Source organism: Mugil cephalus, chromosome 9 (genome assembly GCF_022458985.1).
Source record: "Mugil cephalus isolate CIBA_MC_2020 chromosome 9, CIBA_Mcephalus_1.1, whole genome shotgun sequence".
Lineage (NCBI taxonomy): Eukaryota > Metazoa > Chordata > Actinopteri > Mugiliformes > Mugilidae > Mugil > Mugil cephalus.
In genome coordinates this window covers 7,871,633-7,897,124 of record NC_061778.1, presented here as the reverse complement: position 1 = coordinate 7,897,124, position 25,492 = coordinate 7,871,633, and the positions used below count along the sequence as shown (strand labels likewise).

General features: G+C 44.8%; 1 protein-coding gene across 2 annotated transcripts in view; it reads left to right on the top strand.

The window, feature by feature from the left end:
* The first annotated feature begins 3,981 nt into the window (after positions 1-3,981).
* The window catches only part of nectin3a (nectin cell adhesion molecule 3a), a 32,054-nt gene continuing 10,543 nt past the window's right edge, over positions 3,982-25,492 (top strand). The window contains exons 1-3 of one of the 2 annotated variants that reach the window (XM_047595047.1): positions 3,982-4,150; positions 19,493-19,840; positions 24,666-24,965. In XM_047595047.1, coding sequence (XP_047451003.1) covers positions 4,009-4,150; positions 19,493-19,840; positions 24,666-24,965 — 790 coding nt within the window. In that variant the 5' untranslated portion in view covers positions 3,982-4,008. Of the gene's footprint in view, positions 4,151-19,489; positions 19,841-24,665; positions 24,966-25,492 lie in introns of both variants that reach the window. The other variant, XM_047595046.1, reaches the window with a different exon arrangement.

Below are 25,492 nucleotides of genomic sequence, written 5' to 3'. Positions count from 1 at the left end.
TTTTCACACGGTCACAGAAAGCCGACCGCTCTACCTCTGCGCGACACCGTGAACTGAATGAGTTATGATGTTTTTATGAGATGTTTTACAGATCCCTTTATTAGCGGGTAAGTGGTCGAAGTTGAAAATAAAATGAATGCGGAGTGATGCCACCACCACAAGTCACAAAATAAATCTAAGATTTAGAATTTCAGATGGGAAATCAAAGTTATTCTGCACAGGTTTAAGACTAACATTCATCCTTTAACGTGTCAGTTATTAAGCTTTATTCCAGCAGATGGCGATCTAAACCCATTTGTACACATTTCTACTCATAGTTGGATACATTATATTTGCAGTGTCATGTCTTGTCACTAATGTATATTTTAATTCTAGCAGGTTTGTATTTTATTTGTACATACTGTTTTCGACCTTTACTATTTTGTTTGAATTAATTGGAGTCACACATTGTTGCATGAACCCTTAAGGTGATGACTACACATTCTTAGATTTGTCGTTTGTTGCCTCTAGAGTGTGCACAAAGGGAAAGATGGGACTGTGCGTGGATTTTAAGCACTCCAAACGCTTTAATTCATGCATCAGTCCTTGCTTCTTCGCATGTCTTGATAGTAACAGTGAATATGAAAGGAACCGAAATAACAACTAACCTGTAAATATCAAGCTTTACCCTTCTGCATATACTCTAACAAGTGTGCTACCTTAATTGTGTGCACACATACAGTACCCTCCAAAGGTCAGTGTGTGCTGCAGAGGGTCATTTCAGAGGGAGCTCATTATGGGGAAGACCTGTGTGGAGCTGCGAAGTGTGTAGTGTCAGCACTGAGATGACCTCTCCCCACTCTAGATGTTCCAGGCCTTAGCAGGGGATGGGATCATGGTGTGGCTACAATGTTGGGGGGGGAGGAGGAGGAGGGGGGGGGTTCCGAGGTGTGCGATGACTGGCTCACCAATGTGACTAGCGAGGAATGCTGTGTTTAACAAAGGCTGTTTTCACAGACTGTAAAACCAAATGTGCCAGACAGCCTTGTGTGGATGTGCACCCACTGGTCACAGGGGAGGTGGTGCCACTGCAGCCTGGAAGAAAACGTAATAACGAACAAGTATTTTTTTTGCAGCATAAAACCTCAATGAGGTAACCACAATTACGAAAGGTCGCGGGCCATAAATGCTCATAAACTATTCAGTGCTGCTCAGGGAGCATTTACGGAGCATAATGGATTTAGGCCAGGAGGTGTGAAGTAAAACTCACCGAGACTGGGCGGACGAAATCGCCGATCTCATTAACGTGCGAAATATTCAAATAATAAGAATCGCCTCTTCATAAAGATGCAAGTCTCCTCTCCGCGCTAAGTTTACTGTTGCGATGCAAAGTGGCCCAGGAGGGGAGATTGATTGGTGAAAAGGGCAGCACTTTCACCTGGGGATTTATAGCTCTTTGAGGATATAAATAAACCACCGGAGGGTATAAAGGCAGGGGGTATGGTGTGGTGACACATCATGGGTCATGCTTTAATCACTGTGAAGCTGAGCTACAGCGCTGGGAGAGGGTTACATTTTGCAGGAGATGAAGGCTCCCTGCAGGGTTCACGTCCCCCTCGCGAGGACTGAAGCGATGAAGACATCGGCGCAGAGTGAAACCGGAGGCTCAACACGAGGGAGGCGCCCTGAAACAAGCAGTTTTTTGCTTATCTCTCGTGCATAAATGTGAGAAGAAAAAAAAATTACAAATAAAAGAAACTGCTGAGGGAGCAAGTTTATCAGTTCAAGCTTCAGTGCATGATAATAGCACTGCGCTGCACACAGCTGCGGATTCCTGAATGTGTAAAAGCTGTAATTATCTCAAAGGGAAGAACAATGCAAGAGTGTTTCATTACCACGTTGTTTTAGGACAAAATGTGTCTGTGTTGGAGCTGGTGGGAGCTCACTTTTTTTCAGCACTTTGTCCTTCAGCAGCTGTTCCCCTGGGCTTTATATTAACTTTCACATTCACTTCCTTATTTTCACCACAGTTTTAGAATAGTTCCATTACACTGGTTACACATTATGTCCCTCAGCAGTCTCAGTTGTCCTTTCTATTGTCCTTAACAGAGACGTTGCCCGTGTTTGTATTTATTTATTTTTATTAAAATGCCACAGAAGCTGCACAAGTTAGGATATACAGTTGCCAAACTGTATGTATAAATATATACCAAGTGTACACGTACTACTTTATTTTGTATTTATGTAGCTTCATGTATTTTTTTTTTAAAGTCTCTAATTTATTTATTGTCTCTTCAAGGGATCAATAAATGTGCATCTCACCTCATCTCAACTCATATTATCTCATCTAATATTAATTTTCGCTAATATTAACTCAGCTGGCCTCATCTCAGCTCAGCTTAACTCATCTTGTATTATCCCACCATCTTATCAACTTAGCCATTTCTTGTCTTAGTATTTGTCTTTTATGGCTAATTTTATTTGAAGTTATTTGACAATATATGTGTATGTTTTTTTTTCATTCATTCATCTGATAGAATAGATAGTTAGATAGAAACACCAAGTGACTGACTGAGTCTGATACATGAGTCCACGCAAATGCGCGACGTGAAAGCAGCTTTTATATCAGCTTACAGTTCTGAACCCGAATATGAAAACCTATAAATAGGCTGGGACAGGCGTTCTAGGGAGGCAGCACCAGTGAAACCCGACAAATCAGATAAAGCTTCGGTGTCTCTTTAAGTGAGGATGTTTCAGCAACGTGACGAGGCTTTATTTGTTCCGTCGCTCCTGTGAAGACAGTAATCATGCACAGAAATTTGCTCAAAACGGTAATCATGCTAAAAAAAAAAACAAAAAAAAAGGAAAGAAAGAAACAACCGTTTGTACAATAAACGGTTTCATAGCAGTTTTGTGAGCCTGTAATGAGCCTTTACAAGTGTGCCCTTGGGACAAGGGGTTTTCCCAATGATCCCAATACTCTTTACTGCTTTTTAGGAAAAATATTGTGTCTCCAATATGTTCGCAGTGTTGTTTCTCCCACTTTGAGTAAAATGTGTAAGCATTAGAAATAGCTTATTTTTTGAGTATTATATAATAATAAAGGCTCATCTTATCTCATCCCATCTTGTCTGCACATGCAAAGTAATTACACTTTGTACGTGAGGTGTTATATTATCTCATCTCATCTCACCTGCACATGTAAAGTAAATTAACTTTGCAAATGCAGTCTTATTTTACTGCATCCCGTCTCATCCTATAGCGTCTTATCCTATCTGCACATGAAAAGTGGAAGTGGACTTTGCTTGTTTTATTGTATGTCATGTCAAGTCAGGTCAAGTCATGTCATCTCATCTCATCTGCACATGCAAAGTAACTGAACTTGCAGTGTTATGTTATATCATCTCATCTCATAGTGTCTTATCCTATCTGCACACAAAAAGTGAGCAAAGTAACATGTTTAATCTTATTTTATTGCATCTCATCTCATCTTATAGTATCTTTGTACATGCAGTGTTTTATTATCTCATCTTATAGTGTCTTCGTACATGCAGTGTTATATTATCTCATCTCCTCTTATAGTGTCTTATCCTATCTGCACATGAGAAGTGAACTTTGCACGTCTTATTGTATCTCATGTCATGTCATCTCATCTGCACATGCAAAGTAATTCGTACTGCTGCGTTATGTCATCATCTCATCCCTTCTCATCTGACAGCATCTCATCCTATTGGCACATGAAAAAGTGGTTAATATCTTCTCATTTTCTCTCATCTCATAACATCTCACCTCGTTTCATCCCGAAGTAACTGAACTCGTGAAACGCTGAGTTGGTGGGCAAGCGGCAGAAAGTGCCAGGGCGAGTTTCACATCATTGTTTGTGCGGTTTGTGTTTGTGTGTGGCCGTGTCCTTAGGTTACGTGAATGTTTTGTTGTCCTGCAGAAGTGGTACGGCCCACGCTGGGAGAGAGAGAGAGAGAAAGCGAGAGAGAGAGAGAGAGAGAGAGGCAGGGAGGAGGGGGGAGGACCATGGGACGACGGAGCGGAGCAGAAAGCGCCGGAGCGCACAAACACACGGGAATCATGGAGAAAACATCACCGCCCAGGAGGACTTTGCCATCTAACGGACTGCGACTTTTAACATCCATTCTCACCTTGTTCGGACTCACCGGTGAGTTGGCGCTTTCTTTATTTCTTTCCTCCCTTCCTTCCTCCCTTCTCTCTCCGTCTCTTACTTTTGGAGGAAAGAAGTTGCAGCGGCTCCGGTGGCCGGAGGCTCCTCCGTTATTCATCGATAGAGCTCAGCCCACTAAAAACCCGGCCGGTCCCGTCCGCCTAAAGGGGGGGCTTGGTTCAAAACCCGGCTAGCTGCCTTAAAGCTAACTCAGCTACTTCTTCGTTTGTGTGTGTGTGTGTGTGTGTGGGTGCCCGTTATTTTCGAAACAAATTGGCGTCGTTTGAATGCAACTCCGTTAACAGTCGGCGAAAGCGCCGCGGAGCTAACCCAGAGGAAGGAGAAAACTTGGGGCACGGATTTGGTGGCGCACACGTTTCTGTAGCTGGCCATACTTCCAGCGTGTCACATCAGGACTACTTGGCTAACATCATTCACGGAGGAGTGTGAGGGATATTTTTCTACAAACTCGCCGAGGAGCGCCAGCGGTGCGCAAAAATAGACCTGGAGTAACCAGGGGTGTCACTTAACTGCGACCAAAGAGGAGCTCCTTTGTGAAAAGTTTGCCAAGTGCCTTGGTTACACTACAGATGGGAGTTGGAGGGGTGGGTGGGTGGAGGAGGATGGGGTTTGTATGTGATACATGAGAGAGGGCAGGCAGCTCGGACTCCTCCGCGTTGGGCGTGTGGGGCTGGTAGGGGAAATGAAGACATATTTCGTGGGAAGGCACTGCAGCCGCAGAGTCTCTGGAAGTATTGACCTGGAGTTGGGCTGCACGCCAGACAGAGCACCTTAATGTCCCGAGCAGAGCAGCTGGGGGAGCTTTGCTGTATCCCTGCCCTGAGCTGGGATTACAATACATGACAGGACCCGGGGAGGACAAAAGACGGGACAAACACAGATGGATGCTGGAGTAAATACCACGCAGCGATGCAGCGTTTATTAGCCTCCCCCCCTGGATGAAAGGGCAATAAACGTGCATAGTAGTTTCCAATTATTTTTTTTTTTTTGCTTCCCAGACTTAGATCTGCAAGCTGCATGGTCTTCCCATTGATAAGTCAGCATTAGTTAGTGCAGTTTCCCATAGTTTCAAGGTGATGGTGTCTCCTGCAGACGACAGGACAATTAAGATGTTGTGTCCTTACAGGCCTTGATTCATCCTGCAAGCCATTCTGTAGCAATCAAACACAATTAGGTTTGATTCCTACGGGACTGAAGAAGCAAGATGATGCAGCACTGACACCTAAAAGTTTCTCTTTTTTTTTGTCATTTAATGATTTTTATTATTGACTAATTGGTGGATTAGTTACTGCAGGATCCCGTAGTTTAAGGCGATGATTTATCCTGCACACAATTAAAAAATCAAAGACACGCAGAAGACTGAAAATGAGATGTTGTGTCCTTACGTGCCTTGATTTGTCCTGAAACCTATTAAAGAAATCAAAGGTTACGTGTATCTATAGAGGGCTGACAACGCAGGAAGATACCGTATTGACATGTAAAAAAACCAAAGCCAAGTTTTTTTTTTTTTTGTCAGTTAATGAGCACTGAAGCACGTTTGTGTTATTGATCAATCAGCAGATGACTTTCTCTTAAAGGCTTCGGACTTTGGAAAATGACACCAGTTTCCCTTAGTTCAAGGTGATGATATATCCTACATACAGTTAAAAAAATCAAAGCAGAAGACTGAAAAATAAGATATTGTCTCCTCTCCTTACATGCCTTGATTTGTCCTGCAAGCAATTAATGAAATCAAAGACACTGTGCTTTAATTCATGGAGGACCGAAAAGCCAAAAAAAAAAGAAAAAAGATGCTGTATTGATATCTGAAAAGCAGAAGCCAAGGGAGTTTTCTGGCATCTCCTATATAATAATATCTGCTGATGCAGCGACCTGGCAGATTCATTCAAGCTGTAGTATGAAGAGTCTCTCTCTACAGCTGCCACCAGTCTCATCACACACACACACACACACACACACACACACGCACACACACTGTCAACACATGTTTTTAAATAGTCCTCTTCATACCATACTCTTTCTGTCTGTACCCACAAAACACTGGTTCATAAATCAACGCAGACAACTGATAAACAAGCCACTGTTGCAATCTGAGCTGATTAGCCTCCAAACGTACATATTTCCTCTCTGACTAGTCACCTTGACAGCCACATTTGTGTATTATTAACGCAGACCAGCCAGCGACAGCCCAGATCCGTTGTTTTGCCTGGAAAGGAAACGCGCGACTCTCAATAGCATATGGTCGGAGCCCATGTGGCCTCGGCTTACAAGCGCGCAGGGGACAAAAACTGTTTTGATGTCAGTTTTTAACCGTGACATTTTCAGATTCCCTGCAGACGGGCCTCGTGAGGAGGGGATTCGTCCGAGGCGTGGCTACAGGCTGTGAGGTCTGTAATTGAAGGCCGTAGCCGTGCGGTTCTTTACTTCGGGGCCGCGCGATTCCGCAATCTAAATAAATAATGTAGTAATAGAGCCACCGAAATTACAGACCCCAAACAGAAATAGATTTTGGAGAAGCGGCGGACTGACGGCGCAGATTCGGCGCTCGTGGAGGTTAATGTGCCTCGGCGCTCATTAATTGACGCAAACCGAGTTTGTCATTGCAGATGTAATTAAAACAGCTGTAGCTTTGTCACCACATGGCGCAGGTCAGACCAGGTCGAGGCCTTCAGCTGGGGGAGGAGGTGGGATAACTTAATATAGAGATACATTAACATGTCGGCCTTCCTGGATTTTCTGGGCAGCTGTATTGTTAACACCTAGAAACCTTTCATCTCAATGTCTTTTATTCTTTTTTTTTTTTTTTTTTATTACAGCCTCCTCCACACACTAAGGGTAAATTTTAAACACAAATTAGTCATAAAGACAGAGTTACCGAGATCCCGAATGTCACTGATGTCTGTTAATTATCCACTATTGTTATTATTTAACAGAATTATATGCTAGAAAAGTCTCAATCTCTGAGTCACATCTGTCACACCCGTCTGATCCTCCGCGTTTGATCTCAAACGTCGGCTGTGAAGCAGCTGACCGAACACTCCTAATCACGTTAAATGCATGCAGTGTTTCTTTTTTTTTGAAGAAAGGGCATCAACAGATGAGTCCGTGTCTTTGTTGTGGGATGTGGAGGCTGTGTGTGTGTGTGTGTGTTGGGTTCAGGAAGGGGGGAGTTCAGGGAGCAGGCTGTGGTCACCAGCTCCTGTTGACTCCACCCTTTGCTTCCTCTTTCCACGACAGATGTGACTGACTGTCGGGGCCAGTGAATGGCGAGCGGCTCCCTGGTGGTCCATCAGTCACTTCGGAGCCGTAAACCCCGGGTTCAGCTTATCCCTGAACTTGGCTGTAACGAGGATAATTAAAAAGACACCAGTGTCTGTGACGCTGCAGTCTGCTGGTGATTAGGATCGCCTGCTCTAACCCAAATTACCCCAACTAAACATCTTGAACTGAATATTATACTTAATAATAGGGGATCTGTGGAAGGCACCATTTCACATTCGTTACACTGTAAACTCCTCTCTTCCATGTTTGCTCACCTCCTGAATGGGAAGATGTAGTTATAAACTCTGTTGGTATAATGGAATATAATACGTTGTAATGAACCCTTGTGGCATCAAACATGATTTAATGTTGTGGGTCACAGAGCTCAGATTGTAGCAAGCTGTTGCAGTTTTCATAAAGAAGTCAGGAAGTAATCTGCTTTTCTTCGTCATTTTTCTTCGCGCTGCGGTCTGATTTAACGCTGCACATGGCATGAGTCTGTGAGCAACGGGGCAAAGTGAAAGTATTTGTTTACCTCGCTGAGGAGCTGGAGGTATGCGAAGATGTTGCCTGCAGCTCTTCATCTAACAGCTCACTGGGACCGTCCAGTTACTTCTTCATATATCTTGTACTGTTAAGCTTATTTTTGATGAAAGATAGCTGTAAGCGCAAGGCTCACTGGCAAAACTTATTGCATCTACTGTCAGTACTTCATTGTAAAGCTCGGGGTTTTCCAGGTAAATACTTGTGAATGTGAAACAGCGACTAGGGAAATGTTTAAATCTGGAAACCAGTCAGCCTGGGTCTGATTTCGTCTGATGATAATTCACCATTCAGCATTCATATTCAGAGAGCTATATATAGAGATCACATTAGTTGTAAGTTGATACAGCATTTCTTCCATAATCGTTGCTATTCCATCACCATCATGCGTTCTTATTTTGCAATAGATGGTGACTTTTTTAGTGATTTATTTAATTGAAAACTTTTAAGATTTCCTCCGTAATATTTGTCTTTTAAAGGTTAAACTTCTGCGTATGAATGAATGGGTTTGTGGCTGAGTACCACAGACAGGTTAGGGAATTAATAATAATAGCACATATATAGAATCAAGCCAACCACAACCTTTAATTCAGCCGTCTGGTTTCCAGTTTAATTCAGCTGTCTCGTTTCATGGACCAATCACAGCCCTCCTGTATCTACTTCCTCTATCAGCCAACCATAGTTAGCAGCCATTAGAGCCGCGGTATGAGAGCAATTAGCCATTCAAAGCTGGTAGGACGACGGGGGAAAGGAGGGGAAAATGCATAGAAAACGCTAATATTAGCGGCGTTTCACTGTGTTTAAGCTAGTATCGCTTGTCTACTGAATAAATCTCGGATAGACAGGAACTGGCTGTTTCAATCACTGAGTCATAGGAAACTGCAACCGTGTAAATGGCTTCCAGATATTTCCATGGTTAATTAAGTACTGTGAATGAACAGAGGGAAACTTTTTGAAAAGGTTTTTTCGCCTGCTGTTTTCAGGAGTCGGGGGTTTTCCCCTAAAAGAGTAGATCGCGCTGTGCGATGGAGGTGAGGGTCACTCGGACACACTGTGGCTTTACAGTCCGTATTAAAGAGGTGTACGCGCAGGATGTGCACAGTCAGCAGCCGAATCCCCCGGGAGAGGAGCGCGGAGGTTATGGGAAACAGGTGTGGCCGAGTTTGAGTTTCTTATTTGTTTCACTTCTTTCAGCTGTGGGATGGGCACGCAGTCAGTTGTGTGCGCTGACACACCCCTTACCACCCAGGTGGGAGATTATTAACACCCACCAGTCAAATACTGGCCAGCGCTGACCGTCGACAGGCAGCTATACGCAGTGTTGTCCCATCTGGTGGAGCACTGACATATATTTCCACACCTGCTCAAATCCCTCATCTGCTCCCCGTATACAACCTGCATGCCATCCCAGCGTTGCATCCAGGCTTTTCTTTTATTCTTAACAAGATAACACAGCTGAATGTAGCAGCGGAAACCCAGACCGCACCGGACTTGGATCTCGAGACCAAAACCACAAATGAGCAGGAAATGTTCACTGCATGCATTATTTACAATAGTGGACTCAGTCGTGGTGGCAGTCCAAGACTATTTCTTGTAACACTCAGGGAAGAGTTTTTCGCGTTGCTACACTTCAGTTCGAATTAGACCATTGGCTTCGACAGAATGAACCTGTTATGAAAGAGCTGGATTGCATTAAATGTTTTTTTTTATTTTTTATAGTTTTGTCGGGGTGTTTCCTCATCCACCCTCCCTTTGTCCCTATTGTTTCTCCGATAACGTCAGCCGCTAAAGTCCGGTGAAAGTGGGACCTGCCTGGTCCATAATTCAGAGTTTGTTCATTTGGCTTCCTAAACAGCCCTTGTTGTTGTTGTTGTTGCTGCTGCAGCGAAGGCTCAAACACTATTTTGCGCAACTCTATCCCAGACGTGTCCCCGGCCAAATTATTCCGCCGCTGCTGCCGCACCTCCCGTGTCCCCACAGCCGCACTCCTCAGACAGTAAGTCAAATTTCCCCGCGTCCGTTTTAAAATTTCAGACTTTCCCCTAATTTCCAGACAGAGTGTAAACCTTGAATAAATTCCCCCGTCCCGATCAAAGCCGCGGCGGAGAGGACCAGATAGACGGGCGGGCTTTTATTACTGTTTAATATTGATGAAGGGCAGCGGGACATATCTGCGCGCCGTCTTTTTTTAAACATCTTAGCTGCTCCGTCACTCAGGGGAAGAGTCAGATGTTGCTGCTTGATAGTTGTGTGCGTGGCTGCTATTTTCTGCCGCCACTTGGATTGCGAAAAGGGTCACAAGAAAACAACAGGCGAGTTCAAGTGAGGGCTTTAAAAACCGTTAGAATGCCAGACATGGCAGAGATTGCTTTTCATGTTAAAGGAGAGGGCTTTAAGGCGCACTTACTCTGCAACCCAGGCCTCTTAGTCGGACGACGATGGATGGGTTACCGCTGCTTTTATGCATTCAAAAATATTTGTCTTTTACATACAAGAGAGCTGCGTGTTTTGAGAACACTACTTCAAACCTGACGTGCAACCCGAGCCCCATAAAAAATGCGCTCAGAAGTTAGATGTTAGATGTCTGAATTACTTTTTAGCCTACTTATTTAGCAACTGAATCTCTGTGAACTAGTGGCGTGTTGTTTTTATTCCCCTTTGATTGAGCTGTTGTTGTACCAGTTGCAGGTCATCGCAGGCAGGGCAGCAGGCGGAACGTTCTGCACTTACATGTTGAATCTAAATATGAGCTTGTGTCTTCGCTCAGCCGTGCTCTTCATCTAATGGCCAAAGTCCCGAGTGACACCGAAAGGCAGCTCAAAGCAAAGTTGGCGGTATATGAAAATCAAGAGTGCCGCTTTAATCTGTTGCAGACACGCGGTGAGAGGATGTACCGATAAAAGGGGGCGTGTCGGAGAAAATCAACTGCGTCCGACCGAGATAATGCCGGGGAAGTGCTGCGCTGTTGTACTGTTATGTTATTGACTAGTGGATACACACACTGTACGGAGGCAGGGTTTGTGTTGGACCACTTTACTTCCTTCCCCCGTTGCGGAGCGGTGATTGTTGACGTGCAGGACAGCGATGCTGATTGCTCGACAGAGCCGCTTCCTTCACTGATGACGCTGTATCAGTGTCAAGAGAAAATATTGTGCTGGTGATTAGCAGTGATTGCAAAAATTGTCGCAAACACAACAAAGATTAGAAAAAAAAATAAACATGCAAAGTAAAACTACAATCCTGAGTGCATGATTTCCGATTAGTCATTGCTGTGACTGGTATTTTGCTAATTATTTGGAAAATATACTATGTCATACATAATGTAGTTTTTAGTGTTATCAGCTCAATTAAAACCTTTTAAATCCAACCTTTCTTCTCTGTATCAAGTGATCTGTGTTTCAACGACCTCAGCAGCAGAGTTAACATTTCGCTGCATATGCAAATGGGTATTTATATTTGAATGTGAATATTTATAACCCTAACTAGCCCTGCGGTTGGCTAGGCTAGTTAGCTGGTGTCTGCTTGTTGGTTGCTAACTGCTAGCCTGCTGGTCGGTGTTTTTAGTTTCTGACTTGGCTTCTAAATGTGTTTTGCATCGGATCTTGGTGCAAGAGACTGTAACATCTCATCCTGTGTAATAATGAATACAGTTTCTGTGCATCTGGCTAGGAGTTAGCGGGTGGATGTTGCAGTTTTGTGGTGTGCCAAAAGATTGTTTGTGGAGTAAATGTAGCTTTAAGTAGACGAAGAGCGGTGTGCCACATCAGTTTCAACGGTCGAATTCTCCTAGTCGGTTAAACAATTCAAGATTCGAGGTCATTTTATTGATTGATATGAACAACAAGACATAAAAGTAAAATAAGATAATGGTAGAAGTAAAATTGACAAAGAATGTCCAGTTTACATAAGTGTGTCAGCGTAAGGAGTCTTCTGTGTAGATGTGCCACAGACAGTGCAATCAGCCAGGTCGTTAGTTTAACCACAGTTAGAGTTGTGTATTCTAACATCTGTGGGGATGTATGACCTCCTGAAGAGCTCCGTCCTGTAGCTCAGTGACAGGAGCCACCATCCAGGGTTTGGTGAAGAGGGTGACTGTCACAGTCCAGGGTGCTCTGTAGCGTCTTTCAGTGGCCGTCCCCACAGAGTCCAGACTCCTCCACGATTCCTGTTCCTGTCTGTCAAGCTGCCGCCCCAGCGGACGACAGCTCAGACTTGTAGAACATGTACAGCATTTCACTTCACACACTAAATGATTTGAGCCTGCGTAGAAAGTGGAGCCGACTCCGTCCCTTTTCACACAAGGCGTCACAGTTTGTTGACCGATCCAGTTCATCATCAAGGGGGACACCTCTGTGTCAACCCCGTCAATATTAACTGGCAACTAGAAGGGGGGTTGGCCTTAGACCTGCAGACCTATTCTTTGGTCTTGGTTTTGTTAAGTTGGAGGTGGTTTCTGGAACTCCTCTTGCTGAAGGTGTTTACCAGATCCCTGTACTCGTCTTCCTCCCCTCTCTGGATACAGGCCACGATAGCGGTGCCATCCGAGTACCGGTATTTCTGGACAACGTGGCAAGACCCAGAGGAATACTGGAAGTCAGACGTGTACAGAGGAACGGTGGTATCCAATATCAGTATTTGGATGAATAGTTGGAGAAATTCAGACACTTTACAACATTTAATGACAAGGGAGCGACAAATGAAAATCATCAGAGGATCTTTGTTGATAAGATTGTACAGTTGTGTGTTGTTCGCTGTCTGTTCTCACACATATCCGTGTTCCTCTAATACATAATACAGTATTGTCTGCTCTGTTTGTGCAACTGAAATGAGTAATTCCTTGACTCCATGTAGATCTCTTGAAAAGAAAAAATGACTTGTTGTTGATAGAAATAGGCGTCATACAAGAAATCTAAAATTGGACAATCATGAGAATCATTTTATAGAAAAACAAGCCAATTCCCTCTGGGGTTTCAGGGGCATGTGGGAAACTATGTTTCCATTATGTTGGTTCAGTCTAATGAAAGTACAGTAGTCTATTTAGACCCAGTCAAGAGCAGCGCAGTCTGTTATTAGTACAGAGCCCCTGCCACCACCCAACAAGAGCCGGACCTATTTCTGTCCAGATGAAGGAAAAATTATCTCGGTTTCATCAGATATTACATCGGGGCATTAAAATGACTTTTTTTTTTTTTTTTTTTTTTGAGGGAAAGCGTCATGTCACTGTAGTGAAAACAAACTTGTCTGAAAACAAAGCGTGACTCTCGGGGCTAATCTGTCTGCACGCGTGACCTCGTGGCTCATAGCTGGGTTCACACTCGAGCATTGTTCAGGAGGCATCTATTTTCACCCAACTGTTTGGGAGCAGCAGCAGAGACGGGAGGACGCAGATGCGGCGGCCGTGAGGAAAACTTGAGCAAATGCCCGAGTTAAATATATGACGCCGACGCAAAAGTGTTATCGCAGACAGTGGTGTACGAGGATCATATTTGCAATCGTCAGCCCGATTATGGACGTGAGCGAATATTGTGAAGACGTCCAACTGAACAGATCCTTAGTTGCCCATAAGACACTGCTTGTTGCATTATACGCTTCAAACTCTGACGTCTTTGGAGGCAACGAGGAAATAGGCTGTGAGAATACCGTGTGAAAAATGACGTGCAGTAAAGATGCACTTGGTGAGCCAGAGAGTGCAATTTTCAACACTATTTCGAAGTGAGGTTAAGTGTCTTTGTTAGCGTCTACGTGTGAAGGATTTCAGACACCTAAGCTCTAATTAGGAGCCTTTGCAACCTCTCCTCTTAAAAAAAAAAAAAAAAAAAAAAATCACCTTTAAAATGAAGTTGCGTGTTCACAACGCATAGAAAAATGCCTTTCCCTGCCGTTTGGAATCGTGTGTGACTTTTAGAAATAAATTGCTTTTCTTGGCTTTTCTGCGTTGCTGCCCACCTCTGTGTCTAGAGCACTGTGTGGGTGTCCTAAAAGACCACAACCACCCCCCACGACAACAAACAATAACAAATCCCACACAATAAAACAGGACACTGCAGGAATGTTTGTGTTGCTTTCGCACACAGCGGCGGGCATTGTCCTTCACGAGTCCTACAGCGCTGAATCTGAAGAGAGGTTGCAAGCTATCATGACACTCGGTATGTCAACACTATCGATCTTTTCCTTTTAAGCACCGATCTTTAATCAAATGTGACTCGGATGAGAAGGGCGCACGAGTCGGCTCTGCTGCAGGGGGGCGGGGGAGAAAAGAGAAAAGGGTTTTGAAGAGGACAGTGACATGTGAAAGAGTCTCGCCCGGTCCTTTACAGAGGCCTGCCAGCCCGTGTTTGTCCGCGTCATGAATTAGCCCAGTGAAAAAGCCCTCACGCCCTCACAGGATACAATGCTAGGAAGGAAGGGGGTAGACTAGAGCCGGTGTGGGCACTGGTGTTTTTCTACACGCTGCACAAATATTTCTTACGATAAGCGCACGCTAGAAAACGAGTAATTCACCACTTGGCCTATCCTGCCTCTAACTAACTGAGACGGGCGTGTGGGCCTCGCAGAAGTAAAGCAAAGGTCCTGCGTTGGTCATGTAGGTGTTATCAGATGTTGTCTCTCCCCTGGGCACCTCCTGAGAACCCAACAATGCCAAACAAATGACTCGACGCCTGTTGACTTCCTCGCGTTTGCTGTAGTGCTCAATAGAAGATCTTGGCAACCATTGTTCCCCCCCACTTCTACTGCACCCAAGGACGTGGATCTCCAATGAAATATTCTTTCCCAGGGTTAATTGTTCCCTCCTCATTGCATTCGAGGGCTTCGGCTCTAACGGAACCGGTTTTCGTGCCCGTCGAGACATTACTGAATAATTATTTTATGACTTCATCCAAAGGTGGGACCCAGAGCGTCTTCATTCATGTGCATGTTAATGAGCATTTTTCTAAATCGTGACCTTTATAATCGGATGGAAGTTTAATAGTTGGCTAATGTTTCCACTGGCCACCGGACGGAGGGGCTTTAGTGCCTGGAAGGAGGATGAATTACTGCGCTCATTAAACAGTAATGAAACGCTGCCCTTCAACCTGCTTACCTTCGACGTGCACTTGAAAACTAGTGGACCAGGGAAGAGCCTGAGGACCGGGCTGGGTCTGGAGTACCACAGGTCGGTCACTTGCTAACCCGTGTCGGAGGAGAGAACGGCAGGAATAAGCCAACCTTTTGCCAGTTTAGGGCGTAAGCTGTTGTTAAAGTACAGGGTGTTCAGACCAATCCGACCAAGAATAGTCAGACCGCGTTAAACTCTTTACTGCGGTGTCATTAAACAGATAAATCATTTTCTAGGATAATTCTGGTTTATTCCTGCTTATGTTCTTATTATCTTGTGTTTCTCCTCTGACTCTGATGGTTATGATCCCATTAAACTCCTGCAGTAGCAGCTCAGGATATTTTGAACTCCCAGGTTAACTAAACTGGATGGGAGATAAAAACGAAGGTTAAAGTAAACAGCGACCATTGTGAACGACCCTCACAGTTTAAAGATCAACTTCCTGGTTCACCTGTGACGCCCATACTTCCTTCAGCCGGATCAGTTTTTTCCTGTTCGGCGAATGAAACCACCGCTAAGCGTTTGATCATATGGCTTAAACTTTGAGCTGGGCTCTGATCGACTGAACTCTTTTCCATGTTCCTGCTCTCGTGTTAGTTACTTTGCTGAGTACATAATATTTTTACGCGATTACATACTGTTGCTCAAGTCTTTTCTCGTGTCCCTCTCGTTCCTGTACTTCCTCTTAGTAGCTGCCCTTTTTCTTGCTTTGTGTCTTTTATTCATCCCCTTAAAAAACTCAGAGTTTCCTCTCGCCTTAAACCGCACTCCCTCCTGCACAGATCTCGTGTCTGCATTCTTCTCTTGTGAGGTCTTTAGATCAGTTCCTCATGAGCGCTGTTTGACATGATAATCTATGCATGGAGTTTGTCTACATAAACATGACACATTGTCTGTCTTGCCTGTTCGCTGGCGAGCGTTTTTTCTTGCCGTGAAGCCCCTCCGGTCTCTCACGCGGCTCTGATACGCGCCGCGGGCCTCGTTGGGAAGATCTGGAGCCAGGAGACGGCATCCTCTGGGGAGGTCAGGGCCGGCGCTGGGTCAGGTCTGGGTAGGTGGAGATCTTGGATCGGCCCCGTCGGCCTACGTGGAATGTTTTAGCCGGTTGCCAGGCGAAGAGGAAGGTTTTGATTTAGCATTGCTGCTTTCGAGCAGCTTGTCGCAATTAGTGATGTCAGGAGGGAAAGAAACAAATATGAAGCATTTCTTCAAAGAGCAAGCATTGCCTTCCCATGAGTTCATTCTTTCCTCTGGTTTCTCAGGGAACAGGGGGCAAAAGTGCAGCCCGGTTTTTTTCCTCTCTCTCTCCGGTCAAATTGGGATTTTCAGGCCAGTGGTTTTGCGGTTCTCTGGGTTAAGGTGTTTCGTGCAGAGTAAACCATCAGAACAGTGACACAGTGTAAAGCTTTTCACGCGTGTCCTTCTGAGCCTTTTTCATTTGCTGAATAAGATGAATAACCAGTAATGGATACAGTGACAGCCCTGGAATGCCTCAGCACTGCAGCAGCACGCCTATTTCCTTGATGAAACTGCATGACAGCTGTGTTTAACGCACTGCTTACATTTCATTTGCCTGCAGTATTTTAGATAATATGTCACGGTGCTCTAGTTTGTGAGCCCTGGCTGTGTTCTTCATGGTCGCAGGCAGCAGTGCCAAGTTTCCCCACTCTCCTCCTGGCTTTAGGTATCCCATGCAGAGGCCATCTGTCTCTCCTCCCCTAATGGCAAGGGTGGAGTCCTCTTTAAACACTTCCCCCCGCCTTTCCTTCTTGTTTCCAAATGCTTACTGTAAAACAAACGCCACATAGCACGGACGGAGTCTAGTTTCTTTGTATGTTTTCACAGGCCCGAAGTCTGACACACTGAGACAGATAAACTACATACGGTAGCAGTTGGAGCGTCATCTCAGGTAGCTGTAGTATGTGGAGCATGTGTGGGGGGGGAGTAGTCTAGTTTGGGACATGCGCGCAAGCATCGGTACAATGTCACGCATGCCGAGCGTGTTAGCATACTGCTCGGGCAACCTGGAGGACTTTTTTTTATTTTTTTATGTGCATTCTTGTTCCAGATATAGCAACGCTGTGAATCTTTGTCCCGCTGTCAGTCTGTCGTCACCGCGGTGTAATGTTTGCTGCGTTTTCCGAGCAAAACAGCAGAGTTGCGCCCGTGAGGTGTCAACAAACAGCTGTCCCGTCGGCTCAGATGACCGTGAAGCGGGGAATGGCTCCGACCCTGGTCCCCCCCCCCACGCCAGCACGCCCAGAGATCTGTGACAGGAGCAATGCAAACACAGGGCAACACATGCGCCGCAAAGCACACGCTGGCCCCCGCGGGCCGTCCTTTAAACCAGATCTCGAGGCGGGGGAAAAGGAGATAAACAAATGGAAACAGATTAATGATCCGAAGTGACTTTTACGAACGTCAAAAATGGCAGCCGGGGCGTAATTCGTCAGGTTAGTAGGTTAAAGGCCTGAACGTGGCCAAGAGCTGTGCAGGATCAGTTTACACAGCAACGCGAGAAGCAAAATATTTTGAAGAGCGTGGATCCGCAGAGAAAAAAAACAAACAGGAAAGCCCGAAGTTGATAGCGCAGCATGAGACTTCGTAACACAATGCAACATACATTTAAGACTGCACGGCAGCCATTCAAACAAAATGCCTGACTCTTACACACATGGTCACACACTTATTTCTTATTTTGGAAGGGAGAAACTCTGCGTCTCTCTGTGTGAATGTGCGTCTGGGTGCGTGTGTGTGTGTGTGTGTGTTTGTGTAGTCGCTGAAATTACAGGGACGTAATGGAGCACGGGGAGCCTCAGCCTCCCTGGCTATATTCCTCACAAACCAAGATAGCATTGCTGTGGCTTACCACTCGCATTCATGCCAGAGACTCAAAATACCAGCCAGCGGGCCACTTTTATATGCTCTACTCCATACACATCCGAGACTACGTACAAAGTGGAAATTTATGGCACCCAAATATAGCTTACTCTCACTGCAACCGAGTCAAGGAAACAGGAGACGTGCCGCTTGAATATTTTGAATGAAATCGGATGAAAACATTTCAGATTTTATCTATAAAACAAACATTTCCGTGAGGTTTAATGAAGGATCTAAGCTTCCGTCGAGCACCGTTATAAATCACCGTTCCAGCCTGCTCACTGAATAAGCATATGTGTTTCTATCAGTGACTCATGTGTTTGATTATTCATGCTAAAAACTAGGAAGGAGATTTTTTTTTCCTCCTTCTTCTTCTTCTTCTTCTTCATTCAGAGCCGTAGCCATAACCTGTAATTTAGGATTTATTTCAGGTTAGTTTTTCCGAGATACTGCAGTCGTTCCCACCGAGCTGGATGTTTTCGTTTGCTTTGCTTCAACCCAGTAGCACATCTGTCATGTGTAGATCACTATGGGTGGGAACCCTTTGGCAGCGACACGATCTGATTCTGATTGTTGGTGTCACGAATTGTTTCTTGATTGAGAACAGATCTTGATACACCGAACAGAAAAAAGGGGGTCGTTGCTTTTGCACTTTTAGTCCGATGCACCGTGGATAAAAGCAGTGACTGCAGTGGAAAGCTGCATAACTGACATAAGTTAACCTGCCTCGACTTAACCAACAGAAAAAAAAGAGTTCAGGGTTTATTTAAGGTTAAGGTTTTTCATGGTGCATGTCAGCATAATGTTCTCAACTAACATTTGCATTTGAGGATGATTTAAATAGCAGAACATAAGCATATATGTTGCATTTGTGTAAAGTAGATGTTCAAAAAAAAAAAAAACCTGTGTTGGACCTCAAGACAATTTAAGGGCCTCATAAAAAGGCAGGAATAAACCGTCACGTTGTGTGCGTTGTTTCATCTCCTTCCAGAGTTGTTTTTTCTTCCCTCGCATGAAAGGTGCTCTGATAATTAGCAAGAGGGACAGTCTGAGTGTCCTGCGGTGAGAGTGTGTTGCTTATTAAGAGGGAAAGCAGAGCACTCAGAGGTAACCCACATGAAATCTGGTCTGTGTTCAACCTCAGGAAAAAACACGTCTGGAACAAATGGCTGTTAATGTGACCCTGGGAAGGCTAGTAAAGCAACATACTGTCGGTGTGTGCTGTTAACATCAGAAAATATCAGCACGTGTCCTAAAATGTCTGTTATCTCACACGTGTCGCAGTGAAATGTAAAGAAACTTCCTCCCTTATTCTCTCTTGGCACATCCCAGCGACTGCACTTTGCGTTGTCGTAGCCGTCAGTTTTAGCAAAGGAGAAGGGTGCAGTTTGACAAAACGAGCTTTGAATTCCCAGGCAATTTTCTTCCACTGCGAGACACCCGAGAACAAAACCTGTAATCTCTTAATCCAATAGTGTAACACTGTCGCGTTGCTCTTGTTTATCTGAATCTCATCTCCGTCCTTTTTCCCTCAGCAGGTGTGAGCAGCAACCAGGTGGTTGTCCCTGCCACGGTGACAGCAGTGCTGGGGAGGAACATCACATTGGGCTGCAGGATAGAAGTGGGCTCCAACCTCAGCCTCACGCAGAGCTCGTGGGAACGCCGTCTTCCTTCAGGCACCATTACCCTGGCGGTGTTCAACCCACAGTTTGGAACGTCCTATTCCTCGCAGTACGGCAAGCGCATCTCGTTCGTCTCCCCTTCGATACAAGATGCCACCATCAACCTTGAAGGAGTTGGCTTTGCGGATATCGGGTCCTACACCTGCAAAGTGGCGACGTTTCCTCTGGGGAACACACAAGCGTCAACCTACGTTGATGTATTAGGTAAAGTATAGCTCTCTGACTCGCACCTGCACCGAGCGGCTCCTCGTTCTGTCCTTAAATCTCACTTTTCAAAGCGGGAGACTGTTGGTTGTGATTAAGCAAAGCTTAGGTGACCACTGAGTGTTGGGCCTGGTGGAATAAACTGCTCCCTGAAGCCACCTAATTTTTTAAGTACTGTCTGGACTGATGCCACGTAGATTTAAATCCGCGCAGGAGTCTGCGGCTGGACATAGGCTGCTCTGGTGTGGTCACACTTACTGCAGTGATCCTGTTAAAAGCGCTTTGAAAGGTTTTAAATTCACACAACTGTATTACTACTGATTAGAAAATGTTGAAAGAGTGAAGATGAATCAGTTTCCTGTGTAAAGCCACTGAGGCGCTACATGCAAGACACAAACACACGTAAACACTTGCATCTAGACGACTCTGTGCTCATGTAGCAACCGGTCAAACACAATACAGGAAGTTCTGGCTGTCCCAGCTTGATGCCACTCGGTTGCATGAAACAATAAGTTTAATTGCAGGGTGTGATTCAGAATGACTCTTATGCAGTTGCATTTTACAAAGCTGCACGAAAAAAAAACCTTTGGATCGTCCTGTAAACTATAATCTGCAGCTGCAGTTCTGACTTCTTTACCCCTTATTGCTAATTATGATCATACCGGAAACTCACAAAAATGCCTCTTTTTTTTTTAATGGATTTCAGCTTGGATTCTTGTCATCATTGTGTTGAAATGAATACACACTAGAGATCAACCAATATGGATTTTTTTTTTTTACAGCATTGACTGATACGTGCTGTTGATTCTTCTGAGTCGATATTTCTAGACGATACTGCTTATTTTCCCTCCATTTACATGATAAAAATGACACAATGGTAACATATGTGTCTCAATTTAACCAAAACCATAAACATTTATTGAAGTCAAAGAGTTTTAGGGTCTGAACTCCGCCTTCCCCCAAAAGGAAAATATAAAGATAAACGTCTGACATTTAGCTTACAGGCAGAATTAGTCTTACACCTTGGCTTTAGTATTAACATGTAACAAAAGCTTAACAACAGCACAACAGCTCCAATCTGAACCGTGGACAGCGGTTGACCTGCACTGTTCTCTCTCTGGCACTAAACTTGCCAGAGAAAAAAAAAAAAAAACATCAGCCAGCAAATTCCTAGTTAACAACAACAGTAAAAGTTGCTAAAAAAACAAAGAAAAACACCAAAAGAAAAACTTTTTTTGTTTTGTTTCTAGTACTACTACTACTACTACTTATTTTTAGGGATGCTCGACACGCCTATGAGTACGAGCATTTTCCAGCGTCCAACTGCACGCACTGTGTTAGCGCGGTAGGGGCAATGTATGGGCTGCTGGGGTCCTCAGCGTCTCCAGCAAACAGGGCTGCCTGTGGATGTGCCTGTCTGTAAATCTTGCCGGGAGAAAAAAAAAATTATACATATATATATGTATAATATGTATATATATGTATCGGTGAACGCACCCGCATATCGGCCAATACAGATACCAGTGAAAACTGAAAATATCGGCCCGATATATCGGCTCTGATACATACATTTACTGTTAGTTCCTCACCGTGCGGACAGATAAACCCTCTTCTCTCAGGAGCACGGACATTGAACTGTCTCTGTGGTCAGCGTATGTTTCCAGCCCTAAATGGGTGCCGGTGCTGAGAGAGAGCGGGAGATTGCACTGTAGGCAGCTTCTTCTTGTCTCCGGGGCCTGAAGGAGACTCTGATGTCTAATGAATGCTACATTAAGTGCTGCAGCGACAGCCGCAGTGTCTGGGACCTCGCAGAGTTCAATTACACCTTGCTGTCTTCTCCGAACAGCTTCTCAGGCATGTTTTTTTTTTTTTTTTTTTTGGCCCGTACAATCACACGCACACCCATACACAAACTCATGCCTAGGCCTCCTTTACAATTCAGATGTAATTAGGGTGTCATTATGGTAGAAATAGATGCACTTTGCAATTTGATACATGTCGTGTGGGAATTAGGTTACCCCTCTGGGTATTTTTCTTAGAGAACGTGAGAGCACTTCACAATTACAAGACCTAGAGTCAGCAGGTCCAGGTTCCCAAGGCAGCGATGAAGAGTGGCTTCTTCGTCTCTGCCTTGTTTGGAGTTGCACATTTTTCACAAGTTTTTCTTATTCATTAGAAAATATGCAGTGCAGGGTAGCCAGGCGGGCTCGGATCCAACGACTGGTACACAAAATATTTGTGTTTGGTTTCAGTTTCAGCTTCTTTCTCTCTTTTAATTAAAGATTCCAGTTTTTGATTGATGTTTACACTTTGAGGTTTGCGAGGAAGCACATGGCTTCATTTCATTCCTTTTTCGAATGAACTAAAGCAAAGCACTGAAACATTCAAACCCATGAATAATAGGCCAAAGTCACGACACGAATCGTAATGATTAACAGGTGCAGTGAACATCCAGTTCGCTTCTAAAGACCCGCTGTTCATGCAGACCCTGCATTGCATTCATTCAGCATCAAAATACCCAAACACACAATATTTCTGTTTGCTCTCTTTCTCATTCTTGCGTCCACCAGTGCCGTTTGAGCAGGGGCTGGTCCCTGGTGTGTGAGCCAAACCAAGCAGTGGGAAGGAACCAGAGGAGGAGAATATGACACATAAAGTTGATGAATTACAATGACCCTTTGTTTTCGGCTGGTGACAGGTCAATGTACTACAACTGACTGTAAAAACAAATCACTCGCATTACGAGGTAGATATCACTGAGAGGCATTTATTACTGCTAAGCCCCAAGCGTTGCTTTATCCTCTCACCATAAACAACATTCAGTTTAGTTTAAAGCTGTTTGTTTGATCATGTGACCAATAATGCAACTTTTTTTTTTATTATAAATATATTATATTACAAAACTTGAGAGCATCTCTCTGTTAGATGGCTGAGAAATCAGCCCCACAGAGAGATGGTCTGGAGTTGCTTAATATCTCAAATGTGTCATAGTTCACAGATGTATCAGGGTGATTGTTTCAATTCTATAAAACTGTTTCTGCGGTTTACATGTGAGAACGCTTAAATTGGCTCGCGCGTTGCTATGCGTCTTCTCTTGTTGTGGCGACTCGGCTGATGTGGCCCCGAACTTAGCTACTTGCACATCATTGCATTGATCATATCTGTCCACCGTGGCTTCATTTGCGCAACAAAGGTTGAGGTTGAGGTTGTTTTTACTTTTCAGCGCTTGACATCCGTCATAGCCGACTTTAGACATGATGTCTGGTGATTAGCTGACTGCTTTAAATAGCGACGCTAAATAATCCTATACTGTAAAAATGTCCCGGCGTGATGAATGGTCATTGAGCATCCAGTTAAATTCGCTCTTTATAGAGGTTTCCACTCTGACATCAGTGTTGGGTGTGCACATGTGGACCGGGGAAAAGGCCAATGCAGCCAGTCTGCTGAAGGGAAATCGTTACCCTTTTTTTTTTTCCCCTTACACGTTTCCCCTCGTGCGAAACGTTCCCCTCCCATTTTGACAGAAACTCCAAATTAACACGTCTGTCTGATTTAGTTACTCCGATGCTCCAGCCTCCTAACATAGAGCAGCTACTGTTTATAGTCGGAGGCCTGCTGGGAGGGGCAGGGACAAGAATGTGAGGTGGAGGACTGAGAACGCCGTCCCCGCCCCTGCATGCAAGAAGACGCCAGGTTATTTTTGGAAGATTTAAAAAAAAAAAAAAAGGTTGGGGAGATAGGGGGTGCCGGTAGTTATTTGAATGAGCTGTTGGACCTCCTGTTTGGCCGCGGAGCAGGAGGACGGTGGCAGACGTCTTAAAGATGATGCCCTTGTGTCGTGGATTATGCGGCCGTATTCACCCACGTGCCCTCTTTAAAACTGTCACCGTTGCAGTAAGTGGAACAGCTGTTCTTGTAAAGGAGGCACAGACAGAGGAGGTGGTGTACCGCAACACAAAGACGTTGAAATGTAATATGGGAGTTGTAGTGATGGTGCATGGAAGTGAACCCTTATATAACCTGTGTAGCTACTTTATATCGCTACAATTGTGTCCTCCCCTCCCTCAGCGGACTCTCTTTTGTGTTCGGACCGTCCTCTCTTCCTCCTTTGTCTTCCTGAACTTTCCCGAGTGTCATCGCTGACAGTGTGTGTGTGATCTGTTTTTTCTCTTTTGGCTAGAGCAGCATAAGACAAACTGCTTCGTTGCTTTTGTGTAACAGGTAGAGGGTTACATTATTCTGCTCACGTCCCCGCTACATGGATCTGTTTTGCCTCTATGCTGAGAAAACCCTTGCTACGTCCAAGGCTCCGGTCATTCTCAGGATGCTGGTGTAACATTGCACCAGCTCTAAAGCAATGTGAAGCGTTAAGTAACTTAGCTCCGCTTCCTTTTTGGTGCAACAAAGTCAAACGCAAACACACCACGGCGTTGGCTGCAGCCCCAGATTCTGCAACATTCAGTGTTTTTCTCAAAGTCATATGCGTGCCGCAGGTATTGATGTGCTTTGCTGGAGCCGTATAGTAAATAGAGGCTACCGCTGCGTGTGCTACTCTGCTGAAACACACTTTACGTTTGGCACACTACAATAAAGACGTCTCCACTGAAATGCCTCCATATGACTGAAGAGCGCGGCCCATCCATTTTTAATGCATATAGGTGAAATGGAAGAAGTCAATCTGTGCTCTTTTGTCAATTAAGTATACTCAGGCCACTGGACATTATTTATTTATACACACGCGCACGCACAAGAAGATCAATATTCATTTTGTAATCCATTCTGTCAATTCCTCATTTCCTGCCTTCTCCCCGACTCTCCCCCCCAGTGGAGCCGAAGGTGTACGTGTCCGCGGGCCCCACCGCTCTGCTGGACGGCGGGAACGAGTCGCTGGTGGCCACCTGCATAGCGGAGCGCGGCCGCCCCGCCGCCGACGTCTACTGGGAGACGGAGCTGCACGGGCGGTCGGTGAGGCAGAGTTTCGACGAGCCCAACGGCACCACCACCACACACATGCGCTACTTGTGGCAGCCGCAGAGCTACGCCCAGGGGAAGAAGCTCACCTGCGTGGTGCGTCACCCGGCCCTGCAGACAGAGTTCCGCATACACTACACGCTCAATGTTCAGTGTAAGTGCTACGCTCCTCCGTAGCTTTGTTACGTCTTTCGAAAGATAAATTACATTCTACGTTGCTCGTGTAATCAAATGGTATGTGTAAACTGCTGCGCAGTACAGTGAGTAAGTACACGTGTCTGTCTTGTTCTTTCCTCAGTGTAGTAAAAACTAAATGACAAATGAATGTTGTAGACAGACTGCATTTATATACCGCTTTACTACTACTCACTAAAATTGTAAAACCATTTACAGTCACTATGACAGTCACATAAACCCGTAACAAGCACTAGGTAACTTATTACTCCTTAGTAGTCAGGGATGAACCGATGCACTTTCTCACCTGACATCCAAAACCTAGACTCTCAAATATGTTTCAGACATCTTCTTCCAGTTCTCCCTTTATCTCATCTCTACATACTTTTAAATCTGCTTTTTTAAGTTCATTTCATTGTTATTCCGATGATGTTTCATGCATTCCTGTTTTATTTTTATTAGGTGACCTTGAGTGCTTTGAAAGGCGCCCACAACTAAAATGTATTA